The sequence below is a fragment of the Petromyzon marinus genome, chromosome 16 (genome assembly GCF_048934315.1).
Source record: "Petromyzon marinus isolate PM22_M1 ecotype Great Lakes invasive population chromosome 16, UKy_Petmar_22M1.pri1.0, whole genome shotgun sequence".
Lineage (NCBI taxonomy): Eukaryota > Metazoa > Chordata > Hyperoartia > Petromyzontiformes > Petromyzontidae > Petromyzon > Petromyzon marinus.
This window is the reverse complement of record NC_133682.1, coordinates 738,809-764,974: the sequence shown is the minus strand read 5'-3', so window position 1 is coordinate 764,974 and position 26,166 is coordinate 738,809. Positions and strand designations below refer to the sequence as shown.

Here is a 26,166-nt window from a genome sequence, read left to right as displayed (position 1 = left end):
ATCTTCTCGGTCTGAAATCCCGGCTCTAATGCGCTGCTATTCATGAGCGGGATTGCGAGGTGAACGCGGCCCCGCGGGGGTCGGGGGCCCCACGACAAGACCCCCCCCCCCTTCCCCTCGAGAGGAGGGGTTCACGGTTGTGGTGGAGCGAGATTCTCGTGAACGCTCGTGCGTGCGTGTGCGTGCGTGTGCGTACGTGTGCGTGCGTGTGCGTACGTGTGCGTGCGTGTGCGTACGTGTGCGTACGTGTGCGTACGTGTGTGTGTGCTCCGAGTTTGCTCGCTAACAGCACTTGCCCTAACAGTCTGTTAAGGCTGTACGGGGGATCTTTGTTTTTTTGCCCCGAGTTTGGGGAGTGGTCGTGTAACGGTTGGCTCGCTGCGCTATGGACCCGTTGGCTGACATCGGTGGGAGTGATATACGAGACTGGTGCTGGTGGTCTTCCGGAGGTTGAGAACCTGGTGCGGTGTGTAAACAAAGGCGGTCGGACATGGTGCTGGCCACCCCATCCCTTGATGTACCGTTCCGGCCTTGATAAGTGCTCGCGAACAGCACTTGCCGCAACAGTCCGTGAAGGCTATGCTGGAGAAATGTGTACACAAGTGGGGAGCGGTAGTGTCGCGGTTAGCGCGCTGCGCTATGGACCCGGCGATCCGACACACGTATCTCGTGTGGCCGTACGCGGGTATGCGTAATTCTGTTTAACACGTAGAATTTTTTTTATATTTACGCGATCTAACCCAAAAAAACGATATTATCGATGCGCAATTCTGTCAGTATATGTACTTTGTGTGCTTGTGTATCGGTACGGTACGTTTGCTTGTGTGCGTAGGCATGCGTGTCCGTGTGTACGTGCGCGTAAGTGTAAATGTGAACGTTTGCGCATGCACGTGTGTGTGCGCGCGCGCTTGCAACTGGACGTATGTCCGTGTGTGTACCCGTGACCGTGCGTGTGCCCGTGCGTGCGCGTGATTCGGTCTGTAGGACTGCATGTGTATGTACACTACGCGTGGGTGTGTTCGTGTCTCTGTACGTGCGCGAAAATGATTTGCATGTGTATATAACACAGATGGTCACGTGAGTACATGTGTGCACGTTAGCGGCGTACGTGTGTTCCCGTGCGTGTCCGCACGTGTATGTGAACGCGTGATTACGTCTGTACGTGCATTGTGTGTGCGTTTTAGTGTATGAGCGTTACGCATGTGCGTGCACGCGTTTACTCAATGTAGGTGTATATGCGTCTGTATACCCGTGGGTTTACTGTCGTGCGTGTGTATTCAAACGTGTGTTCGTGCCTCTTTGTCGAATGTCTTGGTTTGTCCCATGCGCGTGCACTTATGCATTCGCGCGTGCGCGTGTGTGTACGCGTGTGTACGCGTGCGCTAATAGCCGGGCTACGAACCCGGCGACACGAGTTCGAGTCCACCGGTGACGATCATTATCTGAACCGGTCATGGGCCTCCCCGAGGTTGCTTCAGCCTCAGTTGAGTACCTGGTGCGATGTGTGAACATCGCCACTGGGGAGACAAAAGCGGGCGGGCGTGGCGCTGGCCACCCACTCCCTCGTGCGCCGAGTGCCTTCCTTCATAGGTGCGCGCGAACAGCACTTGCCCCAGAAGTCTGCTAAAGGCTTCCCGGGGGATGTTTGTCTTTGTGCACGCGCTAAGGGCGGGGCCAGCCCCCGCGGCGAAGGGCCGCCCTGAGCGGGACGCCCACGCGTGCCGCCCCCTAGCGGCTGGCGGCGCGCGGGAACCAAACCGGGCCGGGCCGGGGCGAGACGAGACGAGAGAGGAGTGGAGGAGGAGGCGCGGCGCGAGCTCTCCTCTCGTTCACTCGGTGCCCGCGACTCTCCCGCGGAGGGAATCTCAGCTCCGAAATCATCGCTACCGTCACCGTCGTTCATTGACTTCGCCGTCATCATCTGAACAGTAATTCGAACAACATTTGCGGTACACCTTTGTGGGACGAATCTTCGAAGCCGGGAGTCGCGGGGTGCTTGGGTCTTGCAGCGGTTGCGCGTGCGTACGTGCGAGTGTGCGTGCGTGTGTTGTGCGTGCGTGTGCGAGTGTCTTTGTGTGTGTGTGAGTGTCCCCGTGATAAAAGTGTGGTCTCCGCTGGATCGAGACTCGCCGTGGCCTCCTTGACGAGGGGCTGGCGCTAAATCATGGCGCTGCTCGCTGACAGCACGCGCTCCGTGGGCTTTTAGCGAAATTAAAGAGAGCGCGAGGGGAGAGAGGGGAGTGCGACAGGCGGGGGAGGGGGGAGATGGCGAGCTGAAGACACCGCTGGAGAAGAAGAGACGCGAGACCTCTCCGCCTCGCTTCGCCATCCCGCGTGGACCCTGACGCAACCGCGTGAACCGCGCAGCGCTCTCCCGGCTCCCGCGAGAGAGAGAGGACGAGAGGCGCGCGCAGCTCGAAGAGAGAGAGCGCGGGGAGAGTGCGAGGGAGGGAGGGAGTCGAGTGGCGACTCCGTCCGGGCTGGCGGGCGCGAGGTCCGTGGGCTCCTCCCGCGCGCTCTGCCGCCTCTGCCAGGGGGACGCAATGCGGCGCTCCGCGTCTCCCAGCTGCGCTGGCCACCGGGGAGTCTAGGAGCATGGCGGACGAAGCGCCGAGTTGGTGACATTAGTACCACCGCCGCCGCCGTTGCTGCTGCTGCTGCTGGCATATCGTGATCATTGTATTTGTGTCGTTATCAAGACACGAGGAGGAAGCTGCGTGGGGGTCATCGGTCAATGGGAACCGCTGCGGCGGCGGCGGCGCGCGCTGAAGGATTCTGAACGTCGGGGCAGAGGCGAGCGGGGAGGGGGCAAGGGCGCGCGACGAAGGGCAGGGCCCGGGCAGGGCCCCACGTGCAGGCGGAGTCATGTCGGGGCTGCGCGACCCGGCATCTCGGCACGCCGTGCTCAGGGGCCACCTCGCCGCCATCCCTCCCGCGTCGGCGGCGCGATGCGTGCGCGTCTTCATCAGCGCCAATCCTGAAGGTGACGCCCTCCTCCCCTCCTATCCCCCCTCCTCCCGGGGCCCGACCTTACGCTCACCTTGCCCCTCACTCACCCACCTCACTCCACTCCCTCACCTGGGCCAGCGCGGGACCACGGGATAATGGATGAAGGCGCGCTGCTCATTATCATCATCATCATCATCTCACTCCTCGTGTCTCTGCGCTCCGCCGCACGTTGCGCGCGCCCCACGACATTTGTCGCCGGAGTGCGATGAACGCGGGCGCGATTGAGAGATCTCCCCGCTGCCTCTCCCTCTCGCGCGCGCGTGAACCCACATTGAACGGTTCACGCGCGGGAGCGACGCGTTTGTGATCTCGCTGCAGGATCGTGCGCGGTATGCGACAGCTGTGCGAAAGCGCCCCGATCCAGCAGTGGATAAGACACGACGATTGATCTGATGAATGTCGAAGTGATGTAACGCGTTCCGTCGCGACAGGGGTGCGCTGTCGCGGCGCTAGAAACTCACCCCGCCGAGCGCACGCGACCGCGCGCTCCGAGCTCCACCCGGGAGGGGGCGGGGAGGATTCCGCGCCGGGTTTCGCTGCGAACGCGAGCTGACATCGGCAGCAGCGGTTTATACACCGCCTGCAGCACGCAAATCCCGGAATGGATCGCGCAGAAAAAATGCGTAAAACCGCGGCCTTCGCTCCGCGTTAAAGATACTGGGCAGGAACGACGACTCCTGATCGCTAGCCCCGCCGAGTCCCCCTTAGAGAGAGAGATAGAGACTCCCTTACACCTCTATCCCTCTGTGGGGCCTTCAAGCTCAATTAGCAAATACGGTGAGACACGGAGACCCCCCACCCCCCCCTGGTGAGGGTGCCGAGACACCTCGGAATAATGCGGGAAGAGGCGGCATGGCGCGCTCCACGTGAGACGCACGCCACGTCACGCCGATCCATTCTCGCCGGCGTGTAACGTGTTGATCCACTGCTGGATGAGGGCCTCCCCACGCCGTACGGGTCGTCGTGGAGGTTATTTGCGGGTTGGTGAGGAAATTGAACATCGACGAGAGGGGGGGGCATAGCAGCACTGCCATACAACGTAGCCCCGCCGCATAATCACCTGCTGTGCATGGTGGTCTCCCATCCAAGCACTATCCAGGCTCGAGTTTGCTTAGATTCCGAGGTGGGAGGCGTTCCGGGTGATTGTCACAATCGCCTCGTGTCTACGAGTGGTGGCGCGACACAGAGCGTAGCGCAGCGCGCTCGAAACCCGGCAACCCGAGTCCTGGCTGCCTCGAGGTCGACTCAGCCGTCAAGGGCTTAGTTCGAGCTCGAGTGAAGCTGCGTGTGAACGTCGGAACTCGGGCACGGTGGCGAGTGGGCGTGGTGCTGGCTTCCTCGTGCACTGCGCTGGCATTAATAGGTGCTCGCGAACAACACTCGCCCCAACAGCCTCTGTAGGCTATACAAGAAATCTTCGTGTGTGTACTGTACAGTATATACATAGTACAGATATACTAAATGATCGGTAAAGGGGTTAGTCCTCTTTCTGTTGGCTATGTCTTCACATTTCTACGTAGGGGCGAATTGCTTGGCTGTGGTGTTTAGCACGGATTTGTAAGCAACGCAGAACTTTAGGCAGACCATGCCCTTTCAGTGACATTTAAACCTCCGGGCCGTGATTTTTGGTCTATCAAAATCCAACATTTCGGCAGTCGGATTGCTTTAGCGATGAGCGGAAATTCCAAAGTGTTTGGGCTGTCGGATCACACGGAGATGCTGCGATCCTCCCTTCCCGTGGGCCGCGAGAAGGAGCCGTATATCCTGGCTCGCCAGGAGAAGGCGGTAGAGCAAAAGATGTGGACACTATCTGTTCCACCTGCATGAGATAGACGATAGAGTGTCGCTGCCTCGCACGTGTGGGTATTCTCCGGGTGCTCCGGTTTCCTCCCACATGTATAACTCTCATCCTTTGGCTGGACACATCCTTATATATAGCGAACTGCAGAGATTGGGTAAACACCTAGCTGCTGCTGCCTTCCAACTCGCGTCTGTGGTTCTTGAGCGATTGCGAGAGACGACACTTGCATGAAAGACGTCGCTATCTATACAACTAAAATAAGCACACTTTTTTATTATGCCAAATTACAGTCTCTTTATCCTTCTAGAGCACAACTAGAATCAGTCACCATCGCCTTGTATTAGATTAATGGCAAGTGGTATCGGGATGTGTGGGGCTCGCGTAGGTCAACTCAGCCTTAAATGAGTGCCGGGCGTGGTGCTGACCACACCTTGTTGCCGCGTGCGTGCGGGGAGAGCGGTGGCTCTGTGATTCGGGCACTGCGCTACGAACGCTGCTACATTACTTGGGTTCAATTTGCCACCACGGATAACAATCGGTGGCAAGTAGAACCTCGACATTATTTGGGATTCGACTCAGCCTTCAAAAAAACATAGCACTCGGATATCTTAATCATCACCAGTAGTCATAGTAGATCCACTGCTGGATGAAGGCTTCCTCCCACCACGTCGTCAGCATCCCTCAGGGGCCCCGGGGCTAGCTCCGATCCGTCTCACTTCTTGCACTCGACCCTGATCCCATCGCTCCATCTCCGCAGTGGTCGTGCCCGTCCATGCCACCTCCACGTGCGCCGTGCCGGCTTCACCAGTGCTCGCTAAGCGCACTTGCCCCGCACATTTCACGAGGTTAAATGTGGAATCTTTGCGTCTGTGTCGCGTCCTTCGCTCGGTGCGTCTCGTGACCAGCTCACTCCTCTGCTCGCCAATTAGCGATGGAGCTATGCGATCGATTCATATTGATGCTTAAGTTCACGACACGTGCAGCGAATCGCGCTTGGATTAAGATTCGATGTCTTTCTGTTTGCCTACCTTTTGTACGTAGTTGTTTCACGTGACCTCTCCGGGCCGGTAGAGGCCGTTACATTAATTAAACACAATGTTCTGGAATCGCGACAGTTACATGAATAGCAAGTGGGATGAATCGGACGACCATCCGCGTGATACTGGTTACCGTAACCGGTTATACAACCACCACCCCCTCCACGCAATGGTACACTCCGAGTCGCGCAAGGCCGTGTGCGGCGTACACAGCGTGGCGCGAACCACGTGCGGTAGGTGGGGGAGAGCGGCGAGAAACGAAAAACGGAAATGATAACAACACTCTGTGGTTACCCGAGGACGAGTTCAGCTCTCACTCACTCGCCACTGATGTTAGCCGTGGCTGTCCAAATTGCCGGATTCGTATCACGGTCCACTCACCATTGCCCCCCTTCATTCCTCCAAGCGACGCTTTAGCGAGTCTCAGGACTCGTTCCGCAGGAGGGCGCTACCAACGCTGGCATGTTTGACCCATGATGAGAATTTGGCTACCCCGTGGGGGACAACGCGATAACCCAGAGGAAACCCACCACGCATACGAATGGGGATAAGCACTCACAAGTTCCGCACAGATGGATTAATATACAATCGCCGTGCCGCCACCCCCACCTGCCGCTCCCACGCGGCACTGCAGAGAAGTCGGCAGCCTCCAGCCTGCTCGGCCTACGAGACCTGGAATCGGGCGCATTGAGAGTGACGTGGTCGCAGATGGAGGAGAGGAGGGGAGGGATAAGGGGGGGGGGGAACCAGGGCCCCTGGCGTGGGGGATTGGGACCCTTGGGGTGATCAGGACTCTTGGGGGATTGGGACCCTTGGGGTGATCAGGACTCTTGGGGGATTGGGACCCTTGGGGTGATCAGGACTCTTGGGGGATGGGGGCTCATCGAGGCGTTCTTTGCAGACACGGAGGCGGAGAGGCAGGCGCTGCGGGAGCACGTCTTCCCCAAGCTGCGCGAGTTCTGCCGAGACAACTACGGCCTCGACTTCCAGGTGAGGTGACGACAAAGCCGCCACCCACCCCCCTCCCCGTGTAAGCCTCGGACACACTTGGGGGCGACAGTGCTGTGAGCGAGCCGGCACGGCGCACCACGCCCGGCCGCCTTTGTCTCCACAGTTGCGACGGTTTACACGCCGCGCTAGGTACTCGGTGGAGACCGCGTCGAGCTCGGAAAGGCCCAGAACCCGGTCAGATATCCGCCTCTGCTGTTGGTCGTGAGTGGGAATCGATCTCTGGTGGCCGGGCTCAAAGCGGAGGGCGCTATTCCACGAGGTGACATCACACACACACGCAGGTGCCACATCAATCACCATACCACGCTACACCCACACCCAACACCATACCACGCTGCACCCACACCCAACACCATACCATGCTACACCCACACCAAACACCATACCACGCTACACCCACACCAAAAGCCATAACATGCTACACCCACACCCAACACCATACCACGCTACACCCACACCCAACACCATACCACGCTACACCCACACCAAACACCATACCACGCTACACCCACACCAAACACCATGCCACGCTACACCCACACCAAACACCATACCACGCTACACCCACACCAAACACCATACCACGCTACACCCACACCAAACACCATACCACGCTACACCCACACCAAACACCATACAGTGAGGGAAAAAAAGTATTTGATCCCCTGCTAATTTTGTACGTTTGCCCATTGACAAAGAAATGATCAGTCTATAATTTTAATGGTAGGTTTATTTGAACAGTGATAGACAGAATAACAACAACTAAATCCAGAAATACGCATGTCACAAATGTTATAAATTGATTTGCATTTTAATGAGGGAAATAAGTATTTAACACCTCTGCAAAACATGACTTAGTACTTGGTGGCAAAAACCCTTGTTGGCAATCACAGAGGTCAGACATTTCTTGTAGTTGGCCACCAGGTTTGCACACATCTCAGGAGGGATTTTGTCCCACTCCTCTTTGCAGATCTTCTCCAAGTCATTAAGGTTTCGGGGCTGACGTTTGGCAACTCGAACCTTCAGCTCCCTCCACAGATTTTCTATGGGATTAAGGTCTGGAGACAGGCTAGGCCACTCCAGGACCGTAATGTGCTTCTTCTTGAGCCACTCCTTTGTTGCCTTGGCCGTGTGTTTTGGGTCATTGTCATGCTGGAATACCCATCCACGACCCATTTTCAATGCCCTGGCTGAGGGAAGGAGGTTCTCACCCAAGATTTGACGGTACATGGCCCCGTCCATCGTCCCTTTGATGCGGTGAAGTTGTCCTGTCATAGGCAGCATTCCTCCTCCAAACACGGCGAGTTGAGTTGATGCCAAAGAGCTCCATTTTGGTCTCATCTGACCACAACACTTTCACCCAGTTGTCCTCTAAATCATTCAGATGTGCATTGGCAAACTTCAGACGGGCATGTATATGTGCTTTCTTGAGCAGGGGGACCTTGCAGGCACTGCGGGATTTCAGTCCTGCATGGCGTAGTGTGTTACCAATTGTTTTCTTGGTGACTATGGTCCCAGCTGAGATAATTGACAAGATCCTCCCTTGTAGTTCTGGGCTGATTTCTCACGGTTCTCATGATCATTGCAACTCCACGAGGTGAGATCTTGCATGTGCTTTTTCCATTTGCGAATAATCGCACCAACTGTTGTCACCTTCTCACCAAGCTGCTTGGCAATGGTCTTGTAGCCCATTCCAGCCTTGTGTAGGTCTACAATCTTGTCCCTGACATCCTTGGAGAGCTCTTTGGTCTTGGCCTTGGTGGAGAGTTTGGAATCAGATTGATTGATTGCTTCTGTGGACAGGTGTCTTTTATACAGGTAACAAGCTGAGATTAGGAGCACTCCCTTTAAGTGTGCTCCTAATCTCAGCTCGTTACCTGTACCTTTAAGAGTGTGCTCCTAATCTCAGCTCGTTACCTGTATAAAAACACCTGGGAGCCAGAAATCTTTCTGATTGAGAGGTGGTCAAATACTTATTTCCCTCATTAAAATGCAAATCAATTTATAACATTTTTGACATGCGTTTTTCTGGATTTTGTTGTTATTCTGTCTCTCACTGTTCAAATAAACCTATCATTAAAATTATAGACTGATCATTTCTTTGTCAGTGGGCAAACGTACAAAATCAGCAGGGGATCAAATACTTTTTTCCCTCACTGTACCACGCTACACCCACACCAAACACCATACATACCACACTACACCCACTCCATACCACGCTACACCCACACTAAGCACCATACTACGCACCACACTACGCACCACACTACACACCACATACAGAGTCTATACCAATGATGCCGCTACATCTACACCATCACACAAACCACAAACACCCACAACTCCACATTAAAAATACACAAACGCCACTCAGACTCCACACATCCACCCACACCGCAACACACACACACGCTGTGAACACACACATCCAGCCCATACCACAACACACACACGCTGCGAACGCACACACACACATCCACCCCACTACCGCAACACACACACATGCTGCGAACACACACACATCCAGCCGTACATAGTATGGAGACAACACGCACCGCTCACGATTCCACACACACCGCATACATTACTCCCACACCAAGCACACTACGCACACCACCCCGCCACCATACAAATACCACATCAGCGACACCACACCATCTCTCCACTCTCAATCATCACACAATCACTCCAGACATCACACCACACCATCACTCCAGACATCACACCACACCATCACTCCAGGCATCACACCACACCATCACTCCAGGCATCACACCACACCATCACTCCAGACATCACACCACACCATCACTCCAGGCATCACACCACACCATCACTCCAGGCATCACACCACACCATCACTCCAGACATCACACCACACCATCACTCCAGACATCACACCACACCATCACTCCAGACATCACACCATCAATCAAGACATCACACCATCACTCCAGGCGTCACACCACACCATCACTCCAGGCGTCACACCACACCATCACTCCAGACATCACACCACACCATCACTTCAGACATCACTCCACCCCATGGGTTGGCTCCACACCCACCATGCGCCGAATAACCGAGAAGCACCGGTTCGGTTCGAGGCAATGTCATCGACAGAGACTCCTCAGTCGCATGTCCCACCGTGAGCCTGCTCGTCTGGCAGTGCTGTGAGATGTTGGGCACAGGTGGTGTGGCTACAGAGGTGATGGCGTTGTATAGAGGTGACGGGGTTAACACGGGAGGGCGAGGCGAGGCCAGGGCATTGGCATTGCACACACACACACACCGCACTACATCACTCGTAGCCTGCGACCGCACCCCGCAGACGTCTTGAACCGTCAGACAGTGGCTACTGCCTGAATGTCCAGGCATTCCGTGTCGAGACTGTGCAGGCAGTCCCACGGAATGTTTCGCAGATTTATCCGGTGATGTTGCTGCTGCTGTGGCTGCATTGGCAGTGGTGCACAATCAACAGATCTAAACGTTTGTCAAGAAAGCTGTGTGCGAGGCCTAAACAGGAAAAATATGTAATAGGCAACGTTTTGGGCAATGGACCTTCTTCATAGCACGTAGCGAGGCTAGTCGAGATGGTGGATGATACGAGTTGATCACTGCACTTGTCTACACAATGGTACCTGATGAGAATTACATTTAAAAGTTTTTTTATGCCGTTTTGAAATTGTCATTTGAATAATTATTACATAGATTGGTTTATTTAGTAGTCACTGTTTAGTCATTGTACTTTTTGAACATTGAAGGGGATTTCCTGTTCATCAACAGTAGGGACCAATCCCTGTGTGATCCACCAATCAGAATAATTATTGAAACTGGATGAATCCGATGTGCGATAAAGGGTTGGATGACAGGCGCACGTGACCCCAACCCCCCCCCCCCCCCCCCCCGCTTCGTGGTGCCTTCCTCTACCCCCCCGCCCCCCAGGCGGTGGACGTGTTCTGGGGGATGGAGCCGGGCGAGTGGCACGAGCACGAGGTGCGGGAGCTGCGCACGCGCCTGCTGCTGGAGTGCATGCGCACCTCGGTGGGGCCCTGCTTCGTGGTGCGTCACCACCCCACCCCCCAACCCCAGCACGCCCACCAGCACCCAGCCCAGCTGATGGCGTCAGCGATGCCACTAGCCCTGTAGTTAGCCCGCTGATAGCACTAGCCCTGTAGCTAGCCCGCTGATACCACTAGCCCTGTAGTTATCCCTGCTGATACCAATAGCCCTGTAGTTATCCCTGCTGATAGCGCTAGCCCTGTAGCTAGACCTGCTGATAGCACTAGCCCTGTAGCTAGCCCGCTGATACCACTAGCCCTGTAGCTAGCCCTGCTGATACCACTAGCCCTGTAGCTAGCCCTGCTGATACCACTAGCCCTGTAGTTATCCCTGCTGATAGCACTAGCCCTGTAGCTAGCCCTGCTGATAGCACTAGCCCTGTAGCTAGCCCTGCTGATACCACTATCCCTGTAGTTAGCCCGCTGATACCACTAGCCCTGTAGTTATCCCTGCTGATAGCACTAGCCCTGTAGATAGCCCTGCTGATAGCACTAGCCCTGTAGATAGCCCTGCTGATACCACTAGCCCTGTAGCTAGCCCTGCTGATACCACTAGCCCTGTAGTTATCCCTGCTGATAGCACTAGCCCTGTAGATAGCCCTGCTGATAGCACTAGCCCTGTAGATAGCCCTGCTGATACCACTAGCCCTGTAGCTAGCCCTGCTGATACCACTAGCCCTGTAGTTATCCCTGCTGATAGCACTAGCCCTGTAGTTATCCCTGCTGATAGCACTAGCCCTGTAGATAGCCCTGTTGATAGCACTAGCCCTGTAGATAGCCCTGCTGATACCACTAGCCCTGTAGCTAGCCCTGCTGATAGCACTAGCCCTGTAGATAGCCCTGCTGATACCACTAGCCCTGTAGCTAGCCCTGCTGATACCACTAGCCCTGTAGTTATCCCTGCTGATAGCATTAGCCCTGTAGATAGCCCTGCTGATACCACTAGCCCTGTAGATAGCCCTGGTGATAGCACTAGCCCTGTAGCTAGCCCTGCTGATACCACTAGCCCTGTAGTTAGCCCTGTAGTTAGCTCTGCTGATACCACTAGCCCTGTAGTTAGCCCTGCTGATAGCACTAGCCCTGTAGCTAGCCCTGCTGATACCACTAGCCCTGTAGTTAGCCCTGTAGTTAGCCCTGCTGATACCACTAGCCCTGTAGTTAGCCCTGTAGTTAGCTCTGCTGATACCACTAGCCCTGTAGCTAGCCCTGTAGTTAGCCCTGCTGATACCACTAGCCCTGTAGTTAGCCCTGTAGTTAGCTCTGCTGATACCACTAGCCCTGTAGCTAGCCCTGCTGATAGCGCTAGCCCTGTAGCTAGCCCTGCTGATACCACTAGCCCTGTAGTTAGCCCTGCTGATACCGCTAGCCCTGTAGCTAGCCCTGCTGATACCACTAGCCCTGTAGTTAGCCCTGTAGTTAGCTCTGCTGATACCACTAGCCCTGTAGTTAGCCCTGCTGATACCACTAGCCCTGTAGTTAGCCCTGTAGTTAGCTCTGCTGATACCACTAGCCCTGTAGCTAGCCCTGCTGATAGCGCTAGCCCTGTAGTTAGCCCTGCTGATAGCGCTAGCCCTGTAGTTAGCCCTGCTGATAGCACTAGCCCTGTAGTTAGCCCTGCTGATACCACTAGCCCTGTAGTTAGCCCTGCTGATAGCGCTAGCCCTGTAGTTAGCCCTGCTGATAGCGCTAGCCCTGTAGTTAGCCCTGCTGATAGCGCTAGCCCTGTAGTTAGCCCTGCTGATAGCGCTAGCCCTGTAGTTAGCCCTGCTGATAGCGCTAGCCCTGTAGTTAGCCCTGCTGATAGTACTAGCCCTGTAGTTAGCCCTGCTGATACCACTAGCCCTGTAGTTAGACCTGCTGATACCACTAGCCCTGTAGCTAGCCCTGCTGATACCACTAGCCCTGTAGCTAGCCCTGCTGATACCACTAGCCCTGTAGTTAGCCCTGTAGTTAGCCCTGCTGATACCACTAGCCCTGTAGTTAGCCCTGTAGTTAGCTCTGCTGATACCACTAGCCCTGTAGCTAGCCCTGTAGTTAGCCCTGCTGATACCACTAGCCCTGTAGTTAGCCCTGTAGTTAGCTCTGCTGATACCACTAGCGCTGTAGCTAGCCCTGCTGATAGCGCTAGCCCTGTAGCTAGCCCTGCTGATACCACTAGCCCTGTAGTTAGCCCTGCTGATACCGCTAGCCCTGTAGCTAGCCCTGCTGATACCACTAGCCCTGTAGTTAGCCCTGTAGTTAGCTCTGCTGATACCACTAGCCCTGTAGTTAGCCCTGCTGATACCACTAGCCCTGTAGTTAGCCCTGTAGTTAGCTCTGCTGATACCACTAGCCCTGTAGCTAGCCCTGCTGATAGCGCTAGCCCTGTAGTTAGCCCTGCTGATAGCGCTAGCCCTGTAGTTAGCCCTGCTGATACCACTAGCCCTGTAGCTAGCCCTGCTGATAGCGCTAGCCCTGTAGTTAGCCCTGCTGATAGCGCTAGCCCTGTAGTTAGCCCTGCTGATAGCACTAGCCCTGTAGTTAGCCCTGCTGATACCACTAGCCCTGTAGTTAGCCCTGCTGATAGCGCTAGCCCTGTAGTTAGCCCTGCTGATAGCGCTAGCCCTGTAGTTAGCCCTGCTGATAGCGCTAGCCCTGTAGTTAGCCCTGCTGATAGCGCTAGCCCTGTAGTTAGCCCTGCTGATAGCGCTAGCCCTGTAGTTAGCCCTGCTGATAGCGCTAGCCCTGTAGTTAGCCCTGCTGATAGTGCTAGCCCTGTAGTTAGCCCTGCTGATACCACTAGCCCTGTAGTTAGACCTGCTGATACCACTAGCCCTGTAGCTAGCCCTGCTGATACCACTAGCCCTGTAGCTAGCCCTGCTGATACCGCTAGCCCTGTAGTTAGCCCTGCTGATACCATTAGCCCTGTAGCTAGCCCTGCTGATACCACTAGCCCTGGAGTTAGCCCTGCTGATAGCAAAGCTACTAGCACGAGCCCTGGAAATAGCCCTAATGATACGGCTAGCACTGCTGATAGCACTAGCCCTGGTATACTAGCCCTGATAATAATACTATGGCCCTGCTAAGAATATGCCCTGCTGGTAACACACCAGCCCTGGCAGCAGACCTTATGCACACACGGCCCCAGCAACCCCCACTGTGTGCTCCTGGCGCATTCCCACTCCCCGCGCCACTGCTGCCGATGTTGCTGCTTCTGTTGGTGCTGATGCTACTGCTGCAGCACATGCCTCTGTTGCTGATGCCACTGTGAATGCCGCAGATGCGGTCTGCTGTTGAAGCTCTTGTATCTGATGCTGTTGAGTGTTGCTGATGCAGCTTTTTGATATTGCTGATGATGAGGCTTCAGCTGCTGCTATTTTTGCTGATGCTATTGTTGCTACTACTGCTGATGTTGCTGATGCTATTGTTGCTACTACTGCTGATGTTGCTGATGGTGCTGTTGTTGCTGCTGCAACTTTCAACTCTTCAACTCAGGACAACTTGCTCCGCAAAACCCCACCTGCCCGGAAGTGCTCTTTGTGTAGAATTCGGGGGGGAGCTGAATGGATGGCGGGGGGGGGCCTTGGCAAGAGTGAAACTTCCCCCCCCCCCCCCAGCTTCCTATCCTCTCCCCCCCTCTCTGCTGCAAGGGTCACCGCACCGCCCAGGTTGTGCTGTCCATCTCTCCGGGGAAGGGGGACGTCTGCACTATGCGATGATCGCCCGATGGCCCTCCTCCTTCACAGCGCGTGAGCTTGGTCATGATTGGACCGTGCCGCTATGCATGTGTAGTGACTGACTCAAGAGACACTCGGAGTAGGATGCACTTTGTTTATTAACACGGCCTTAAGAGTTAACACTTGGCAACCACGGTTCCCAGTCAGCACAGCTGGTGGACTGCCTGACTGGCGACGCCGGGACGGTGAAGACTCCAGCAGCAGCACGACGGGGCCCCTCTTATACTGCCAGCGTGGCCTGGCTCCGCCCCCGGCCACGCCCCCTTCTGGAACCTACGAGCGGGTTCTCGATGTGCCCCTTCCGTGACCGATTCCCCTAGATCCCTCTCTGGTCTATCACGTGGCCTGCTGTCAGTCAGGGCTGCTGCAAGCTGCAGATCCCCTTCCCTGCAAGCAGCCAGCGCTACGCTGCTACGTGACCGATTGTATGTCGCTACACATGTACCATGATGAACTTGTGTCTCACCGTATGTAGCCAACCGTGCTAACCCGAGATGCCCCCCCCCCCCCCCCCACCTGCCGCGACCCTGCAGGGGCTGCTTGGGGAGCGCTATGGGGACGCGTGCCTCCCGGGACAGATCGAGGCGGCGGAGTTCGAGCGAATCCTGGAGAGCGCCCTCGGCGCTGGACTGAGCACGCGCGCCCTGGAGGAATGGTACCGGCGAGACGAGAACGCCGTGCCGCCCGCGTACTACCTCCTGCCCCGGGGGGCCCGGGGGGACGCGGTGAGGAGCCCCCCCCCACCCCATACCAGTTATCATCATCATCATCATCATCAAGACTCCGATGTTGTTTACGGATTGTTTGTGCCGTGTATACGTTTGGAAGAATGTCTGACGTTTTCGCTCCACCTTCATCTTGGCACCGGAGTGCCACGGTGGTGAGATGTTTACTACCTCGCCTGGTATATAGGAGGTCATGGGTTCGATTTCCACCCTGACACCTGTATATTTGCATGTTCTTCTGGTGTTCGTGTGGATTTTTCTCCGGAGTATCTGGTTTTTCCCTCCACATTTATAAACATGCGTTTAGAGTATTTTACAATAAATTACCACATTATAAGCCACTTCGCTGAGCTATCATTTGTGGCCAGGTCACTTCTGAAAACGAACTATATAGCTCAGTGGGCTTTAACTGGTAAAATAAAAAGAAAGTTCGATTTTTTTTCCTTAAGATGCCACAGGAACGTGGAGCGAAACGTCAGAACAGACGTTCTGAGCAACCCCAAGATGCACGACTGTTCACTGACCGCAGCGGGGTGCGTGGCAGCAGCAGGGGGACGGGCAGAGCCGCGCCGAGGAGCGGGAGGCCTGGATGTCGCTCGCAGCCGAGATGCGCGCCGTGCTCAAGGCGGCGGTGACGCTGTGCCAGTCACGCGGCCTCATCACCAGTGGCCAAGCACAGAAGTACTTCACTTCAGGTACATCATCGTCCTCATCATCATTGTCGTCGTCGTCTCTGGCTCAGAAAAGCCGGCTCAGAGCCGTGCTTTTATCTCCAGCCAGCCAGAGGCGTGCCGTGGCTAAGAACACGGCCGCCCTCGGAGTGGATGGAGGAGGCAGTTGACGCGAGGGAGCCTTGAGCGGCTTCACGCCTCTAACGAGCCGTGAGCCGGAGGGGTGCCGTGGGTGTGAAGCGGTGAGGGGGGAGAGTGGCAGTGTGAGCCCCGGGGAGGAGTGCAGGGGACTGGGAGCCGCCCCCTGAACAGAGGGCTCACGTGAGGTGTCTCTGGTCGCAAATGATGTCATCGCGCCATCACCACCATGCCCAGTTACGCAGCCTGCAAACCACGTGTGTACAGCGGAATGAATGAGCCGTGGCGTCGGTGACACAATTGCAACGCCCCCCCCCACCTCCCCTATTCCGCGCAGGTGTGGAGGAGGAGTTCATGTGCGCGCTGGACAAGCAGCCGCTGAGCCAGGTGCGCCGCTGCGTCTGCTACATCCGCAGCATCCAGGACGCGGAGCGCTTCGCGTGCGTGCCGCGCATGGCCCGCTACCTCGACCTCTCGTCGCCCGACGCGGCCGGCATGGCCAAGGTGGCGCGCGACCCCAGGGCCCTGCAGAAGCTGCAGCGGCTGCGCGACTCCTTCGTGCCGGCGTGCGTGAGCGACTCGAAGCTGCGCGTCTACTCCTCCGTGACGCTGTGCGACGCGCGGCTGGGCTACACGGAGCAGTTTGAGCGCCAGTACGTGGAGGGCCTCTGCCGCCAGTTCTACGAGGACATGATCGACATCATGGAGACGACGGTGCCGCGCGCGTGCGACGCGGAGACGGAGCGCGCCTACGAGGAGGTGCTGCAGCACGTGTCGCTGTGCACGACGTACCGCGCGCTGTACGCCTACGCGTGCGACGCGCTCGCCGTGCTCGGGCAGTACGTAGCCGGCCGCCGCTCCCGCGTCTTCCCGCTCGTTGTCTTCGGCGGGCCCTGCAGCGGCAAGACGCTGCTCATGGCCGAGGCGGCCGCGCGGGTGAGAGCGGGCGGGGAGCGTGCGTCGTGCGGAGGGTTTGCCCCTCCCCAACCCCCCCCTGATTACGCGCGTCATCCGTCATCCGTGCCGAGACCTTGCGCGCGATCGCTGCCCCTCGCCGTGGGGTGTTGTGTTTGTGGTTCTTGTTCCAATTTCTGTTTGCTTTGTTGCTGCACAGCTCCCCTTAAAAGGGAAAATCCGTAACGGGCAACGTTTCGGGCAATGGCCCTTCTTCATGGCACGTGAAGTTTCACGTATGTATGTAGAACTCATTTCGCACCTTAACCTAGCCAACCATACTAATTGGAGGTGTGGTAGACGAACAAACTAAGTTCTAAAGAAATTAGTTTTCAATCTAGATGGAAAAGTGTGGAGCCCCAGTGGTTTCCTAATGTTGGAAGGAAGAGCGTTCCAGACGGCCGCAGAAGCGCATCTGAAAGCGAGGAATGCGGTGACCATCTTTTTCTGATGGCCAGCCAAAAGTTACCGCTGCAAGGATGACCGGAGTTCACGTGGTGGTTTATGCTCCCTGACGAGATCAGGAAAGTATTGTGGTTCATTTGTGGCAAGCACTTCGCGTGTAATGAGTGCAACCTTATACACGTATTCAGACCGTACCTCTATCCACTCGCCCCTTCCCTTCTCTCCCCCCCCCCCCAGGCCTACCAATGGCTCAAGGAGCGGAAGGGTCCCGAGTATTTCCCCACGGTGCTCGTGCGCTTCCTGGGCTCCACAGACGACAGCAGCACCCTCCGCGGCCTCCTGCGCAGCCTGTGCCAGCAGGTGGCCTGGGTCTACGGCAAGCCGCTGGGGCTCTTCCCAGAGGGGGTGCGCGAGCTGCAGGCGCTGTGGCTCTCGCTGCTCACGGCGTCGAGCAACGACCAGCCGCTCGTCATCATTCTGGACGCGCTGGATCAGCTGGCGGAGGACGACGACGCGCGCTCTGCGTGGTGGCTGCCTCCGACGTTGCCCTCGTCGGTGCGGGTCATCGTGTCCACGCTGCCCAACAAGTTCGGCGTCCTGCAATCGCTAAAGAAGAAGATCCCGGACGAGCACAACTACGTGGAGATGGTGGCGCGCGACAAGAAGACCTGCAACCAGATGCTGAAGGCGCGGCTGTTGCAGGCCAAGCGCAAGGTGACGTCGGGCCAGCAGATCTACATCAACGAGGCGCTGCTGCGCTGCACGCTGCCCATGTACCTGAACCTGCTGCTGGTCGAGGTGTCACGCTGGCGCTCGCACAAGGACGTGGACGACTCCACGCTGTGCCGCACCGTGCACGAGAGCATCGAGAACCTCTTCGCCAACCTGGAGCTCAAGTGCGGCCCCCGCTTCGTGTCACGCGCCCTCGGCTACGTCACCCTGGCCAAGCACGGGCTGTGCGAAGCCGAGCTGGAGGACGTCCTCTCCCTCGACGACTACGTCGTGCAGGAGACGCTCGCCGCGGCGCACCAGAGCGCGGCCGCCTCCGTGGCCTGCGGCGACGGCGCCGTAGTGGCAGCCGCCACGTTCGCGCGCGTGCCCTACTTCAAGGTGGCCACGCTGCGCTTGGAGCTGCAGGGCTACCTGGTGGAGCGTGACGTGCACGCCACCCACCTGCTCGTCTGGGCCAACCGCCACCTGGTGTTCGTGGCCAACAAGCTGTACCTGAGCGACGCGGACACCGTGACGGAGATGCACGGCGTGCTGGCCGACTACTTCTCTGGCCAGTGGTCTGCCGGGAGGCCCAAGCCCCTGCAGGGACCGCGCGAGACGCTCGCTCCACGCAGGGGCAACGCCGCGGGGGGCGCCGCGGCGTCTTCCTCGTCGTCCTCGGCGGTGGCCGTGGGGGGACGTCACCCGAACCACGACAAGAAGAACCACCACCACCACGGCGCCGGCGAGTTCTACGATCGCCAGGCCGTGTCGCAGCCCTGGAACTTCCAGTGTCGCCTGCTGGAGATCAGCCAGCTGTTCGTGAACCTCCGGAAGCTCAAGGAGCTGCCGTACCACCTGACCAAGAGCGGTCGCGTGGACGACCTCCTCTTCAACGTGATCCTCGACTTTGGCTACATGCACGCCATGGTGCAGTCGGGCCGCCTGCACGCGCTCGTGCTCGAGATGGAGGCGGCACACGCGCTCACGCAGGACAAGGACGTGCGCTTTCTGGCGGACACGCTGCGCGGCGTCTCCCCGGCGCTCATGGAGGACCCCAACTCCCTCTCCACCGAGCTGCAGCAGCGCATGCTGCCCTTTGTGCGCGTCTACCCCAAGATCCGCCACATCCTGCAGGTGTGCGACCGCGAGGGCCTGCGCTACTGCTCCATCGTCACGCTCCTCTCGCCCATGGACCGCCTGGGCGAGCCCAAGCGCGTGCCGCTCACGACCAACGCGGTGCGCATCACCGACGTGCTGCCCACGTCCAAGCCCGGCGTGATCGTGGCGGCGCTGGACAACGGCACGGTGAGCACGTGGGACCTGGCGCGCGGGCAGCCCGTCAAGCACATCACGACGCACGGCGTGCCGCTGCTGAGTGCGCAGCTCAACGGCGACGAGAAGTACCTCGTCGCGTCCACGCTCAACAACACGCTGCTCGTGTTCGACCACTGCTCGTCGACGCTCCTCTACGAGGTGGAGGTGAAGGCGCCCAAGCTCGCCGCGCAGAACCACCACCAGCACCACCACCAGCAGCACCACCATCAGCACCACCAGCAGCAGCAGCAGCCTGCTGCACCGCCGGAGCCGGTGCAGCAGGCGATGGGCGGCTTCCGGCTGTCGACGAACCACGCGCTCGCCTGGCTCGAGAGGAGCACGGAGGTGCACGTGATCGACCTCAACTACGGCTGGCCGCTGTGCGTGTGCCACTGCTGGTACGAGGTGACGTGCGCGCAGTGTTCGGAGGACGGCATGTACGCCTTCTGCGGCCAGCAGCTCAACACCACCTCCATCTTCCGCCTGGAGAGCGGCGAACGCCTTGCCACCGTCACGTCCGAGTGCTCGGCGGGCTACGTGCACGCCATCCTGCTGGCGGCGCAGGCGCAGGAGCTGTACGCGGTGGACAACGGCGGCAGCCTCGCCGTGTGGGACCTGGAGGAGATCACCAACCCGCAGCTGGTGGAGGAGTTTGACTGCCGCGGCGGGGAAGCGGGCGATGTGGCGAGCGTGGAGCTCTGCAAGGAGCAGAACGCTCTGCTCATCTGCAAGCGCTTCAGCATGGAGGTGTGGGACACCTTCTCGTGGGCCATGACCGACAAGTTCAAGGCTCGGCGCAACGAGAAGTTCCTGTGCGCCGTCCTGTCGCGCAACTGCGAGTCCATCGTGGCGGCCATCGAGATGATGGCGTCCATCTTCATCTGGAGGCGTGACACGGGCCAGTGCCTGGCCACGTTGCCCGGCAACTCGGGCATCGTGACGAAGCTCATCAAGTCGGCGGTGAACGACACGCTCCTGGCCGTCACCTCCAAGGGCGTGCTCTCCGTGTGGGACATGGAGGCGATCGACGCCATCTCGGCCGTCGACAAGACGGGCAAGGCCATCCGCTGCGTGCTGCTGCCGTCGCGCGGCGAGTGCGTGTTCACGACGGACGGCACGGACACCATCTACAGGTGGAACATCCACTCGGGCTTCATCGAGTCGCTGTACAAACACGAGGGCGTCGTGGAGCAGTGTGTGCTCACCTCGTCTGCCGAGGTGATGGTGTCCGCGGATGCGTCGGGGAACCAGTTCGTGTGGATCACGGGCAGCGGCGAGTGCCTCTTCCGCATCACGGGCCAGCGCGCGTCGCAGCTGCTGGTCACGCACAACGACCTCTTCGTGGTGTCGCTGTGCGAGAAGAAGGCGTCGCGTGTGTGGCGCCTGGCCACGGGCAACAAGGTGTGCAACATCCTCGTTGGCCTGGAGAACGCGGCCATCACGGCGGCCAACACCTTCCTCGTGGGCCTCAACCAGAACGCGCTGCTCGCCGTCAACCTGTGGACGGGCAGCGTCTCCAAGAAGTTCGCGTGCGAGGACGGCACGCGCATCCTCGCCTACCGCCTGCTGCCCGACTGCCCGGACTACGTGGCCATCGTCACCACGGCGGGCACCATCTTCACCTGGAGCCTGGCGGACGAGGCCGTGCGCCGACGCGTGCAGCTGCCCGCGCAGTTCCACAAGCGCCTCGAGGACTTCCAGATCTCGCCTAGCGGCAAGCTGGCCGTACTGTCGACGGGCGACGAGAGCGTCAACGTGCTGGACCTGCACAACGGCAAGCTGCGCGTGCTGAACGCGGGCGGCGCCGTGTGGCAGCAGAAGCTGTCGACGGACGGCCGCTACATCGTCTACGTGTGCTACAAGCGGCGGCGCGACGAGCTGTGCGCGCTGCTCGTCGAGGACCCGGCCAACGCGCAGGCCGTGACCGCGTGCCTCAAGGTGGTGCGCCTGGCCGACGGCAAGTGCATCGGCGCGTGCACGCTCTACAAGGCGCCGTCGTGCTTCGTCATCTCCAAGCGCCACCTCAACATCGTCATCGGCTTCGAGGACGGCAGCGTGGGCGCCTACACCGTGGTGGACAACGTGGACGCGGCCATGAAGATCAAGATCGCCTCGTCGCCCAGCCGCCGCATCAGCGCCATGTCCAGCCAGGTGGTGAGGCCGCGGCGCCTCGTGCACGCCCACAAGGCCGCCGTCGACGTCCTGTGGAGGGAGTCCAGCGAGGAGTTCACCAAGGGGGGCGCGTGCGGGGGAGGTGGAGGGGGCCTGGGGGGCGCTGGAGGGGCGCATCTGCTGGGACCCACAAACGTGAACATGGGAGGGGGCGGAGGTGGTGGGGGCGGAGGAGGAGGGGGGGGAGATGTCACCTCCTCGCCCCTCTCTGGGGGGCCCAAGAGCGGCCACAACTGCTGTTCCCCCCACCCCCTGGAGCAAGTGGATGCACACAACTCGGCCAGATGACGAGCGCCGGTGATGATGTTTGAGTGGTGGTTGGGATGCAAAGAGATTGGCATTCCTCGATATGTATTTGTTGATCATACTGGTTGTGATTGAGGGTGGCGACTGTATGTGATAATACCACTATGGTCATGTACCAGGATGATGCCGAGGATTATTGAATCAAATCGAGGTTACTGATGATGGTGTTTGATAAAATCACATTAATTATTGATGATTGTTGCAATGAAAGTAGATTGTGGATGGGTGTGATAATGCTGTTCACTGGCAAAAGAATCTTAGAGGATGTTGATGCTTGTCATAGAGAAAACTTGCCCATGGCCGTGAAATGAGATTGAGGATGCTGCTGTTCGTGATAACGGCTTTAACTATTATTGAAGATGCAATTGCACGCTGTTGCCGCGTGTGTGGACAATGTCCACCGCGACTGCAAACTTAGCAACGTGGCCGGATCTCTCCCTCCCCTTCTCTGCGTGGGGGGCACTAACGCACATTTCCAGACCCTCAGCCTAAGACTTCCTTGGTGCCACGAGACGAGCAGACACGGAGGCCAGGTGGTGGTGCCAGGTGGTGGTGCCAGGTGGTGGTGCCAGGTGGTGGTGCCAGGTGGTGGTGCCAGGTGGTGGTGCCAGGTGGTGGTGCCAGGTGGTGGTGCCAGGTGGTGGTGCCAGGTGGTGGTGCCAGGTGGTGGTGCCAGGTGGTGGTGCCAGGTGGTGGTGCCAGGTAGTGGTGCCAGGTGGTGGTGGCGGCACCTTGTGCCACAACTCCCAAGTCTCCAAACTCTTGCAGAAGGACGCAATGGCGAGCGCCGTGTTGTGGTGACCTTGGCAGCATTGTCCATGATGAACTCTTGACCCGAGTGCCCACCACGGGACCCGACGCCACTGCCTGGGAAAGAAAGAACCAAGCCACACCCCTCCAATGCCCTGTGCCCAGTCCCACACTCGGGCGAGTGCTTTGCTGGGTGGTTAACTGTTGCGTGTCCGTGTTTATCTTGGGCCAGAGTGAATCGTCCAAACCTAGGAACTACTGGGAATCCAATGAGCTGATTTGTTTACCTGTGTGTGTGTGTTTATCTATGTGTGTGTTTATCTGTTAACGTTCACATGTTTGTATTTATTTGGTTGTTTGAGCAAGTTGCTGGCTTGGTATGTGCAGCACGGAGCGCGTTTAGTGAACACTCCTCCCGCGTGTGAAGTTGCGAGGCCGAAGCGTCCAGGTTTGCTCCCTGGCCAAGTGGCCGTCGTGAATTCTCACCCTCCCTGGTGGCCGAGTCGCTCGGTGGTAATGGAGACATCGCCGAGTTTTTGCCACAGATCGGACAAAACGCGCAGCGTGGCCCCGCACGCTCCCTACAGCTCAGGCTCCCCGCCACCTCCATTCCTCGACCGGACCCTCGCCACCCCGAGCTCGTGGTCGGCGTTCCACATTCCCAAGGCCGCGACGCCTCCGTACAACGACGGACGCCCTTGGTGTACGTAGTGCAGTGGTACTCGTTCTATCAACAGTGACTGGATGACAAAATTAAATGTACCCCACTAATCGAGCTGGATGGGCTGTGAGAAGCCCCACGCGGATGAATGGCGATGCGCAGGGCGAGTCACGGGGCAACCCCCCCCACGCCGTCTCCCCGGAGCAGCATCTCGGCTAGACAAGGAGCCCGCTCCGGGCGCGACCTTGGGTCCCTGCAATGGTATTTTTGTAATGGCTCTCACGCGTGCAATGACGGCGTCCCTCTGCTCCCCCTCCTCCCTGCCTCCCCCGCGCCGCGAGGCCGAGCTCCTGGTACCCGCAGCATTAAGCAATAAAACCGGCTGATGTTGAGTTGACTCCCTCACCCTGCATTGTCAACTCGGCGAGTTTGTTGCGAGAATTTTCAAACGAGACGTGCACATGTGTGTACACGTGACGCGGCCACGTGATTTATGTAAACATCCATCAGCAGTTCCTGAAGAACTGTTTTGTGGTGCTCTTTTAGGTCACCACCAATTACATTCTAAGCAAATGTGATACCGGCTGGCAACAGCAGTAGGGCAGAGATATACAACCGTGGACCCGTTTAATCAATTAGGACTCATCAGCAGAGTAGTACTGTTGTCAAAACAGTTACTGTACTGACGAGTTCTAATTGAGGAAACCACTCCAGTTAGCCATCTTTGCATCACTGCTCAAAGTCATGTTTCTGGTGACCCAAGACAAGAGGGACCACAATATAGTTCTGGAACTGCCAAGAGTTTTTTTTCATGATACACAGGGCTGTGTGCTGTGTGTTTACATGGTGTGCGTGTCTTGGGTTGCACTGTTGCTGTTACGATATTGGGTCTCATAATTTACAGATTAAATGTTAGGTTTGCAATAATTTTCGCGATTTTTGTTTTTCGCTCACGTTACAATTTTGTCAGTGACGAACGAAGACGAACACAGGGGCAGTAGATGGTGCGGTGGGGACACTCGTGCCTCAGCCATAAAAGGCTACGTTCGATTCCCGACCCAGGCGCCTTTCCGTGTGGAGTATGGATGTTCTGTTTTGCATGGGTTTCCACGAGGTGCTTCGATTTTAGCAACAAAATCACACAATGTAAACGATATTGGCCAAACATCCAAATGCTGACAAAATCCCTGCACATAACCGCATTGGCATCACACACAGCAGCACCAACATCGCTCCGTGTTGCGGAAAGTTGGCATCAAGCCCTCCGGAAGAGAGTTGAGACTCGGGCTGTCCTGGGTGAACACGCACAACAATAATCATCACCACGGGGAGAGGGCATGATGCAGATTTAGCGGCCAATCCACGGCAATCGTTACAAACTTTCCTAGAGTGGCCGGAAGCCTCGCTACGCTTCGCCCTCAAATCCGGTCACATTTGACCGCATCAAGTAAAATATCCAATGCATGGCAAAAACAAAGGACACGTACGGGGATCGTAACACGAACGGCGAGAAAATCTGAGCAAATGCAGCAATGTTCGTTACCACCACGAGGTGGCGCTTGTCGCCCCCTTTGAAATGGCACAGCCCAAGTCTTCTTCCTCTGGAAAGGCTCCATCAAGCAGCTGCGGAACCGCTGACAACCGCGAAATTTGCCCACCCCTTGCCGTGCCCTCGAAAAAAAACCCCCACAAAACCGCGACTCGTCGCGATCCGGCAGGCCCCGTAACCACGCACCGAATGAAAGACCAAACGCACAACAAACACCACAAACGCACGACGGTTCCAACCGCTGCAACAATTCCGCAAGAGAATCAAAGTTAAGGAACGGTAACATCAGAAGCGTCAACCAAACCACAAAGATGGAGAAGCACTACCCCCCCCCCCAACTCGAACCCTTCACATGCATCGCGCAGGCTGGGCGACTAAGGTCGCTACAGTGCAGTATTTATGCAGCGGTGCCAATGCTCGTGTTAGGAAGCACACAGCACAATGTTGCACCGTAGTATCCACGGCAGCACGAACAGCTGGAGCGCCGGCTGGGCAGGGCAAGAGGCCGTGTGAGATGTAGCGGGGACGGAGGGAGGTCCCGCAGATTTATCATTTCACGAGCCACGGAAGCGGTGATCGGAAGTTTTCGGAGCTGTTATTCAAATGTAGGAAGTCGCGCAATTGCTTCCCATGATTTGGCCGTATCGATGCGAGCGAAGTGTTGTAAATGTAATCGGCGAGGAGGTAACGATAGGTGGCACCGGTGGTAGAGGGCAGGCTACGGAGACGCACATTGGAGTAACTCCCAGTGGTCGGAGATCCAGAGGGCAAACCACAAGCCAGATAGCGGAACTGTATCGCGCTTGGTATTATTACTTATATCGTGTTAGCGACTGCAGCGGAATAATATTGGGCCGGTTCCAGGAGGTGCGGTCAGATAACTGCAGCTTTGGGTTTGTTTACCCACAGACACGGCCGGGTACTGTCGGGGACACTACGAAGTCCATCGCCACATCGCCTCCCCGAGTGGAAGCGACTACACCAAGAGCAGCCCCTTCGGAGGTTGCGTTCATTGTACAGGGTGGTCCAGATGTCTTGTGATCCCCGATTAATTTGCTCTTAACATGTTTTTTGCCCTTTACACATTCATTTATCTTTTAAATAAACATGACTTTAAAACAAAAATTGTTTTAGAGAATTAAATGGGGGGGGGGGGGGGGGGCGGTGTCAAG

General features: G+C 57.4%; 1 protein-coding gene across 1 annotated transcript; it reads left to right on the top strand.

Annotated features, from left to right (window-relative positions):
* Positions 1 to 259: 259 nt before the first annotated feature.
* On the top strand, positions 260 to 22,016 carry NWD2 (NACHT and WD repeat domain containing 2). The gene is made up of 7 exons (XM_076067339.1): positions 260 to 2,983; positions 6,749 to 6,837; positions 10,804 to 10,920; positions 15,169 to 15,360; positions 15,908 to 16,055; positions 16,507 to 17,105; positions 17,766 to 22,016. Exons 1-7 carry the CDS (start codon positions 2,866 to 2,868, stop codon positions 22,014 to 22,016), a joined length of 5,514 nt encoding a protein of 1,837 aa, XP_075923454.1. The 5' UTR covers positions 260 to 2,865.
* Positions 22,017 to 26,166: the final 4,150 nt, after the last annotated feature.

Coding starts and splice junctions, on each gene's coding strand:
- NWD2 (XM_076067339.1), top strand. CDS start 2,866: ATGTCGGGGCTGCGCGACCCGGCATCTCGGCACGCCGTGCTCAGGGGC. Junction 6,838..10,803: donor ACTACGGCCTCGACTTCCAG/GTGAGGTGACGA, acceptor CCCGCCCCCCAG/GCGGTGGACGTGTTCTGGGG. Junction 10,921..15,168: donor CGGTGGGGCCCTGCTTCGTG/GTGCGTCACCAC, acceptor GCGACCCTGCAG/GGGCTGCTTGGGGAGCGCTA.